The 8,584-nt window shown below is 44.7% G+C and overlaps 1 protein-coding gene across 1 annotated transcript; it reads left to right on the top strand.

Annotated features, from left to right (window-relative positions):
• Positions 1 to 3,339: 3,339 nt before the first annotated feature.
• On the top strand, positions 3,340 to 6,337 carry LOC132390352 (probable G-protein coupled receptor 139). Its single transcript, XM_059962958.1, has 2 exons — positions 3,340 to 3,443; positions 4,707 to 6,337. The coding sequence occupies exons 1-2, from the start codon at positions 3,377 to 3,379 to the stop codon at positions 5,615 to 5,617; spliced, it is 978 nt and encodes a 325-aa protein (XP_059818941.1). The 5' UTR covers positions 3,340 to 3,376; the 3' UTR covers positions 5,618 to 6,337.
• The last annotated feature ends 2,247 nt before the right edge of the window (positions 6,338 to 8,584 follow it).

Here is an 8,584-nt window from a genome sequence, read left to right as displayed (position 1 = left end):
CATGCAGTCCTTGCTAGCAATATTCCGGAGAATAAATACACCATGGATTACACTCAGCTAATATTTGTATACCTTGCTTTGACTTCCCGACATATTTCCAGCTCTACTTCCTGCTAACGACTGGGTGTACTGTTGTGTTTTCCCATCATTGTGATCTCCTTGAATTTTTTCCGTCATTTATCCTGTATTTTGATAACTGTATGTGTTAATCACCTTCTCCTGTATTGCTACAATAAACCCTACTGCTTATGGGAAGCGGTCTCCAACTCCGAGCCTGGCGTGTGAAGCTTCCTTGTCAGCATCTACTTTGAACAGATCCTGGGGATGTCTTCCATGGAGAGTCGTGCTCTTCCAGTGGTTAACGTTTTCTTACATAGTGATAATTTAGTTCTTTCCCCTGGGCTGTGTTGAGTTCTCTTTTTATCAGAATTGCACATTCTGGCGTGATGTGCTGAAATCTGTTTTCCTTGGTAAAAATATACCCTTAGAAGTTTGATCTGAGTGTTGTGTAGATTTTCAATGTCTCTTGATTTAGTTTTACTGATGAAGGAGCATATAACCTCAAATCCTCCATGTATCGAATGTAGATCTCTGTATAGCTCATTTCGTTGTTTGTGATGTGATGCCGACTATTCCCCCTATTCAGTAAATTAGAGAGTGGGTTTCAAGCTATTCAGAGCCATTGTGTACTTGGAGAGTTGTCTTCGAAAATGACTCTGTTTATTTTGATAGCAGCGGTTGTTCCTTTTTGGTTGTTAATAAGTTGGGTGATTACAGAAAGCAAAGCTTCATCAGATGTAGAAGGAATTTCACAAGTATTGGATGTAGTTTATATATATCAAGAACTTCTCTTAACCATGTGTGTGGGACAGAGTCAAATGTTTTAAGGTAGTCAATATAGCAACATGGATGATTTCTGCTTTTCCCCGGCATGATTTAGAGTTATGGAGTCTATCATCAGTTGTTCTTTACATCATTTCATACCCCCTACGAGATCCGTTCTGATCTTCGATAAGTGTATTGTGGTAACCTAGTTGAGAGATCATTAGTTGTGAGATACGTAATGTTCCACCAATTTTATACATGGTATTATTATTATTTATTTGTTTTCTTTTTGAATTTGCAGAGTTTGTTGTTTTGTGCACACTGTTTGTCTGTCTTGTTTCCACGGTTACTCGACTTATTATGTCAGAAAGAAAATTATTCTCAGGTTGCATGTATATGGTAACGTATGGTTACTTTGAAAATAAATTTACTCTGAACTTTGAATGTGATCATCCCCGATTAAACTGATCTGAGGGGACCGGATGGTTTTCTTTCCGTGGCGATGTCCTCCTGTGAACTACAGTGATGTTCTCCACACTCAATCGTGCAAATCTCTTCCTTTGCTAATTTCATCTTCATCAGCGCATTCACAGCCTGGAAGCCTGAGCAGCGAGTCGTACCCATCCATCAACCAAGTATCCAACCTAGTTACCATTCACATCCACCTGCAGGTCACGGGATTCACTGGTCACACTGCCTCACTGAGGAAGAAAATGACTTCAGTAGTTTTAAAAATAATCCCGTGCTTTCCTCACGTATATGGCGAATAAACTCTCCTGTGTCATCAAGCGGGTAGAGGTATCGATTATAAACGACGTTTCAATGAAAACTTCTGCCATCTTCTTCAAGGATAATGCCTGGGCATGTCCAGCCCCGTGATATTTTTACCCCTGTATTCCGGACCTCCTTATTGGTTAATCCTCATCCAATCAGTTTTCCGCTCTGCCACCTTGTCAAATACAATCGAATTCCAGTTCCGGTTTTGCCTTTGTTGAAAAACGTTTCCTCCGGTTCATTTCAATGGCTTCGTTTACCAGGCCGAACCAAAAGCCATTAGGGCGGCACGGTAGTTTTGTGCTGTCGAAGTCAATCATATGGCTAATGGAAATGCAATACTCTCCTACCACCGATTTCTCTGTGTAACCCAAACGGATGCACCCTCTGTACTCCTCGATAAGCGTTTCCACCGTGCATCCCGACTGGCCGACACATGGAATCCTGAAAATACAGTCGATCAGAGTTCCCAAACCACGTTTGACCCGCATAAGCAGTTCCTCGACTTTCCTTACAGTTTTGTGGGTGGTATTAATCGGGTATTTCTTCAGGATCCTGACGATTCTTCCAGAAATCGTGGAAATATTGGAGAGATAAACATTAGCGCTGGGGTCCTCCTCGTTATTAGTTTTCCTTGTTTTTTTCTGACAACCTCTTTAAGGGTCCGATTAATTTAATTCTACCTGTAACCATTCTGTAGAAACGACGTGCGTCAACGTCCTATTTCCTCGGGGAGACCCTCCGGCTCCGAAGTAGTAGAAACAGTCGCTCTACGTTCAGACACGTGATGCTGGCTGGTATTGTTGAGGGCTGGAGAAGACGGAATCTGACAGGACAGGGAGTGTATCAGGGAAGAAGCGGCAACAGGGAGAGATCGTAGGCAAGCAAGGAGCAGAGTAAGAGGCCAGAGTGGGTAAATAAAGAAGAGGAGAGGGATAGCGGAATGGAAAAAAACTGAACGTTTGACATATCCATATTCATGTCATAAGATTAGAGGTACCCTAAGCGGAATATAAATCGTTAATATGCCCAGCCTGAGGGTGATCCCATTGTGGCAGAAAGGGCGGTTACGGACCGACACGTCCGTCCGGGAATGGGGATAGGAAATGAAAGGAATGGCCGCTGGGAAATACCGCTTTTGTTGATGGAGCTGCGGAGCTCGACGAAGCGTAAATCAATTTAAAGAAATGTCTCGGCCAGGAATGTCGCCAGATTTTTTATTTCCAATGATGCAGCCTAATCCGTTGATTTCTTCCAGCATTTTCTATGTTTTGTAATTAATTTGATTAACGGATTGCATGCGTTCAGTATCTTCTTAATCCTGGATGTGATATTAGTTTAAGGTTCTTAAAAATATTACAGGAACGTACAAACAACGGGTTCCCAGAGTGAAACAGAGCTGACCAAAAACAATACGGCTTTGGCATATGTTGACAAAGGATACAGAGTCCAAAAATAGACAAAATCAACAATGAGAATCATGAAACAGAGAGATGAGCCTGAGAGTGTTTCACAACAACGTTCACTGACTTCTCCAATCGTCATTTCTCTGTCTTTGAGATTTTGCAATTTCCCGTCAAGCTCTCCATTGGGATTTTACTTGAATTACATCATGTTTATTTTTACCCCAGCTGTTGGGAGACACGTCAGCCTTGTGTGGATCTGAATATTCAGCGTGCTGGAGCGAGTATAAATGAATGACCGTGGAGATTCATCAGCTCAGAGTTTCTTCAGCGAGATCGCGGGCAGCTGGAAGACAGGCTGAATCTCACACAACATGCTTGAAACATTTTTCCGTGTGAGAAAGATATGGTACATGGTCATTGCCGTTATTGGTGTTCCCGGTAAGAACAGAGGCGAAGTAGTTTTTTTAATTCTGTGTGCATGGTCTTTGGACTCGTTCTATTACCGACAGCGCTGTGATGCCGGTGTCAAAATTCCGTGTTCGAGACTTCCTTACAGTTTAATCAGTGGCCTCGATTGAAATAAACTTGAGGTTGAAACAGATGGAGAATGGATGATCGGGAGCCATGGACTCATTTTGCGGATTCGTGGCGGGCAGTTTTGATTTGTCAAAGCAAAGCCGCTGTGAAAGTAAATCCTGCGCTTGTGACCTTTGCGGGATACATGGTGTTACGCCGTAGAAATAACGGAACAGATTTTCCTGGTGAGATTGACGGGAGAACTCTGGACATCAGTTGCGTGTGAGACTTTGAACCATCGGGAGTTTTGAAAGTACATAGAAGGGAGTATGTGTGTTCTAGTGGACCAGGTGTTGCTTCCGCGCCCCATTCCCCATGAGGTGAAGAGGGAGTGAAGCGCCAACATGGCTTTGTCCTTTATTGGGCAGACGGGGTAAGGTACATGCGATACTCCGCCCTGGAAAAATAAGCGCCGTAGCGATTAGAATAATGCTGCAGTAATTTGGAGAAACCCCTAAAAGAAGCAGATGTTTTAATATAATTTCATGGTCTTTCCTTTGGAAATTGGATGGTTTAGCCACTAACCTGCACAATACCTGAAGCGATCAGCAGGTCAGGCAGAATCTTTAAACACGAAATTGGGAGCTTTCTGATCGGAAACTTTGACTACATGTGAAGGAACCCCGGACAAGAGTGGCGCACCCGGTGGGGAGGGGGTGACAAATGGGCAGCCGAGGAGGAGTCGAAGTGTTGCAATGGGGGAAATAGATTTGCTTTGAAATTTGAAGTTTGCAAGTGAGCAACTTCGTTGTATTTTAGGGTGCCAGAACATAGGGGCCGGGAACGCGGCAATCACCATTGCTGAGGAAGTTGCGGAGGTGTCCTTGTTTTACACATCTGTGGAAAACCTGATTGTGGGAGATTTATATTGATTTTCTCAAAGCGCCCTCGGTGATCAGTTGACAATTCCTCTCTCCCAAACTCTGCTCTTCTTCCACTAAAGTGTACAGTGCATCTTCGCCCAGCAGACACGCGTTTGCGGCCGCTGCACCTCCTGCTTTACACCTTTTAAACATCCAGAAATGAGTTGTCTGCAAAGATTAACAGTTTCCAGCTTATATCTGTTTTGAAACCTAAGGGGAAACGAGACAGTAATTCAGTCATTCTTCCTTGTTGTTCCTCCAGTGAATTTAGTGGCGATTGCAATCCTGTCCCGGGGAAAGTGCGGACTCTCCACCTGTACCACTCGCTACCTGGTAGCCATGGCGACGGCGGATCTACTAACTATCATATTTGCGGTCATATTTTGGCGAGTCAGTTATTATTACTTCCCCGGAACTTTCCTGGACATCACTCCCGTGTGTACTATGATCTCTGTTCTGGGAGAGGCAGCCACAGATTGTTCTGTCTGGTTCACCGTCAGCTTTACATTTGATCGCTTTGTAGCCATCTGTTGGCAGAAGCAGAAAACAAAATATTGCACCGGGAAAACTGCGGCTGTGGTTCTGACAACAACCGGTGTTCTGCTCTGTTTTGAAAATGTGCCCTACTTATTTAAGTATCGTCCTGTGAAAGTGATTGTCAATATCCCCTGGGACTGTATTCCAAAGCCCGGGTCCTTTACGGATCCTGGATGGGTGGGCTACAGATGGCTTTCTAAACTTCTAACACCATTACTCCCGTTCGTGTTAATACTACTGCTCAATGCTCTGACAGTCAGACACATTTTGGTGACTAGTTGCGTCCGTAAGGGGCTGAGGGGTCAGAGCAAGGCGGAGAACCGCAGTGACCCGGAGATGGAGAGCAGGAGGAGGTCTGTGATCTTACTTCTCACCATCTCCGGGAGCTTCATCATCTTGTGGTCGGTAAATGTTGTCGAATTCCTTTATTATATCATTGCCGGGTTGGATCAGAATAATTACAACGATTCGGAATACATATTTCAACACACCGGATACATGCTGATGATATTAAGTTGCTGCACAAACACGTTTATTTATGGGGTAACTCAGTCCAAGTTCAGAGAGCAGTTCATCAGCGCAGCGAAATATCCGCTCGCACCAATTATTCAACTAACTACTAAAGAAAATATCTAAGCTCTTCTCAGAGTCAGTAGCAGTGTTTTCCATATTGAGACAACAGAACCGGCTGACATCGGGTAACGTGGTGGTGGCGAGAATAAAACTGTTTTAGAGCCCGAGAGGCACAGCACGGGATCAGACCCTTCAGCTCCCGCAGCTCGAGTACCCCTCCTCCCACCTAAATTTAATCTCATCATACCTTATATATTTAAAACAAATATTTTTCACAACATTCCCGCTCTCGTCACAGCCCCACCCCTTTGGATAATGAGAGTGCGGGTTTGGATCAGAGGACATTAAAGACCAAGTCAGCCGAAATGCAACTCATTCGTTACTTTAGTCGTTTGCAGAAGAATGAAATGAAAACAAGGAAATGAAAGGTCCACACGAATTTACAGTAAACCTTGCGCTTGTCCTTTGTATTAGATAAACCTTTTATGGAGAAATGTTTAACACAACAGATCTAGTGCATTCTGCTTATAATTGTGCTGATTTCTTTGGTAAAACCCAGTGCGTACTCTTCTTCAAGGAGAGAACGTCGCCTCACTTCCGGATTTCTAATGATTTTCCATCCGAATAAACTGCATGTTGAATCTCCACTGCACTCACTCCAGTACAATCGTATATTTATTGTGATTCTTTTTCTCAGTTAAAGCTGGTAAAACTTCAGATATCAACAGAAATAATCACACTCATTTCTCTATTGTTATAAACTTTCGGACTATTCCACCTATCTTTAGTACGGTCGCCTTTGGGAGATTTACATAAATATAGCCGGGTAGGCCTAATTGTTTAATGCGATCGCGTTGTGTCTTTGGGGTGATACCAGTTGTAGATGTTACTGTTGGGACAATGTTTACCCCCTTCGTCTACCATAGACTTTCAATTTCCTCTTTCAAGTCAGGATATTTCTGATATTAGTGATTTCTGTAAATTATGTGTTATTTGGTGTGGCTTCATCAATTAAGTTCGTTTGTCTTGCTCGTTTATCCTGTGATATTATACCCCAACGGACATCATGGATCTGTCGTCATATAATTGTAGGACTCTCACTCTAAAACTGGATCAGGACAGTATTTGTACTAATATATAGCACCTTCCATGAGTTTGATCAGTATTTAAAGCAAGATTTTGTGGAATGGTTCTTGCAACTAGATGGCGCTTGTGTCGCTACTCAGATTGAATTCAGCTGCAGCAGGATAGTTTCTGCTTTCTCTTGGCATTTTGTACATTTACTGTTTTGAATATGTTGGCCTTTTATTGTGGATTTTAGATATTTTTGTGCACCACCAGATCTGAGTTGCCCAAGGAAAAACTCTGTTTCCGGGAGTTGGTCTCCAACTTAGAGTGTGGCGTTGAATGCTTTCTTTGCGACACCTAGTCTGCTCACATCGTAAGGATGTCTTCCGTGGAGGGTCGAGTCCATCTATGGTGCCAATATCCTCATATTTCTGGGCTGAGATTGTATTTTAGTTTCGTGTTGTGTACTTCTTAGCAGAATGTCAAAAGCTGGAACGAGTGTTGAATCCTGTTTTCGTTGATGAGATGATATCCCTACAAGATTGAATGTTAGCATGACAGAGGGAATGGAAATCCGCCAACAACCTGTCTGAATGTGTGCAGCTCCATCACCTTCTTGCCTCCCCTCTCCACGGTGACACTCACGTTCTCCGTCTCCGCTTTCCATCTTCTCACTCTTCAGCACACCCTCATCTCTCAGTCTCACTCCATCTTCTCCTACCCTATTCTCCTCCTTTCCCCTCACAGTCAATGCTACCCCTACCTCCCTCTCGAACTTCTTTTCTCCCGTTTCTGTCCACAACCCCTCAGCCCACTGATTGACACTGAATCTCTCCGGGACTTCATGCGAGAAAAACACCCCATCCCTTTCAATGTGCAATGGTGAGAGAGAGAAAGAGGGAGAGAGAGAGAGGGAGAGAGAGAGAGACTAGGAACAAAAAAGACGGGGGTAGAGAAAAAAAGAGGAAGAGAGAGACTGGGTGAGAAGGGGACGTTCCGGAGGACAGACGGGGAGAGAAGCAGGTGAGAGAAACAGAGGGGAGATTATGGTGGGAAATCAGATCGACGTGCGATAGCAAAAAACGGGGAGCTAAAGACAGTGGCCGTGGAAGAAAGACGTGTAGAGAGAGGGTGGGGGTGCATAGGGGAGGGGAAAGAGACGGCGGTAGGAAAGAAGGAAAAAGACGGGATGAGCGGGGGAGAAGGGGCAGGGTATAAATCTGAGGGGAAAATAACTCTTGGCGGAGTAATATTGGGGAGAACGAGACGAAGAGAGATAGAGAGACAGGCAATGGGACCGGCAATGGGAGAGATAAGGGATGAGAGGTACTGGGTTGAGAAAGGCATTAAGGGGTAGAGAGGGAGATTGTGGAATGAGATAGCGTGGGGAAGGTAGGAACGATGGAGATACAGACGAGAGAGTGGGAGAGAGATTCGGCAGCGATAAAGGGGGAGACGGGGAGAGACAGTTGGAGACGAGATACTCCAGGGAGAGAGTGAAGCATGGGGTGAGAGAAAGAAGGCAGAGAGAAGCTGACATGGAATGCGCAGGGCAGAGAGAGAAGGAGAGACTGGGAGAGGAGAGACTGGAGAAAGAATGGTACTTGGGAATACAGAATCTGGCAGTGAGTTTGGAGTGATGAGGAGAGAGACAGGAGGGCGGAGGAGTGAGATAGGTAGAGGGAAAGGTGGGGAAGAAAGCGGCCGAGAAAGACCAGAGGCAGTGGAAGTCAAAAGATCTAGGGTGGGGTGAGAAATTTCAGATGGGGAGACAGATCGTAGTTAGGATGGAAATTGGCAGAGATCCAGAAGGGGAACGACCGGGATAAAGAGAGAGACACAGACGGCGGTGGAGACGGAGGTAGAGAGAGAGACGTGCGGAAGAGAGACTACGGGGGTAGAGAGAGAGAGAGAGAGAGAGAAGTGCCGAAGAGAGACTGCAGACAGAGATGATGGGGGCCT

The sequence above is a fragment of the Hypanus sabinus genome, unplaced genomic scaffold (assembly GCF_030144855.1).
Source record: "Hypanus sabinus isolate sHypSab1 unplaced genomic scaffold, sHypSab1.hap1 scaffold_872, whole genome shotgun sequence".
In the NCBI taxonomy this organism is placed as follows: Eukaryota; Metazoa; Chordata; class Chondrichthyes; order Myliobatiformes; family Dasyatidae; genus Hypanus; species Hypanus sabinus.
The sequence above is the reverse complement of the archived record's forward strand: the minus strand, read 5'-3'. Positions and strand labels throughout refer to the sequence as shown.

Excerpts from the sequence above, each read along its gene's own strand:
- LOC132390352 (XM_059962958.1), top strand. The coding sequence starts at position 3,377 with ATGCTTGAAACATTTTTCCGTGTGAGAAAGATATGGTACATGGTCATT. Across the intron at positions 3,444-4,706 it reads TGCCGTTATTGGTGTTCCCG|TGAATTTAGTGGCGATTGCA; the intron begins GTAAGAACAGAG and ends TTGTTCCTCCAG.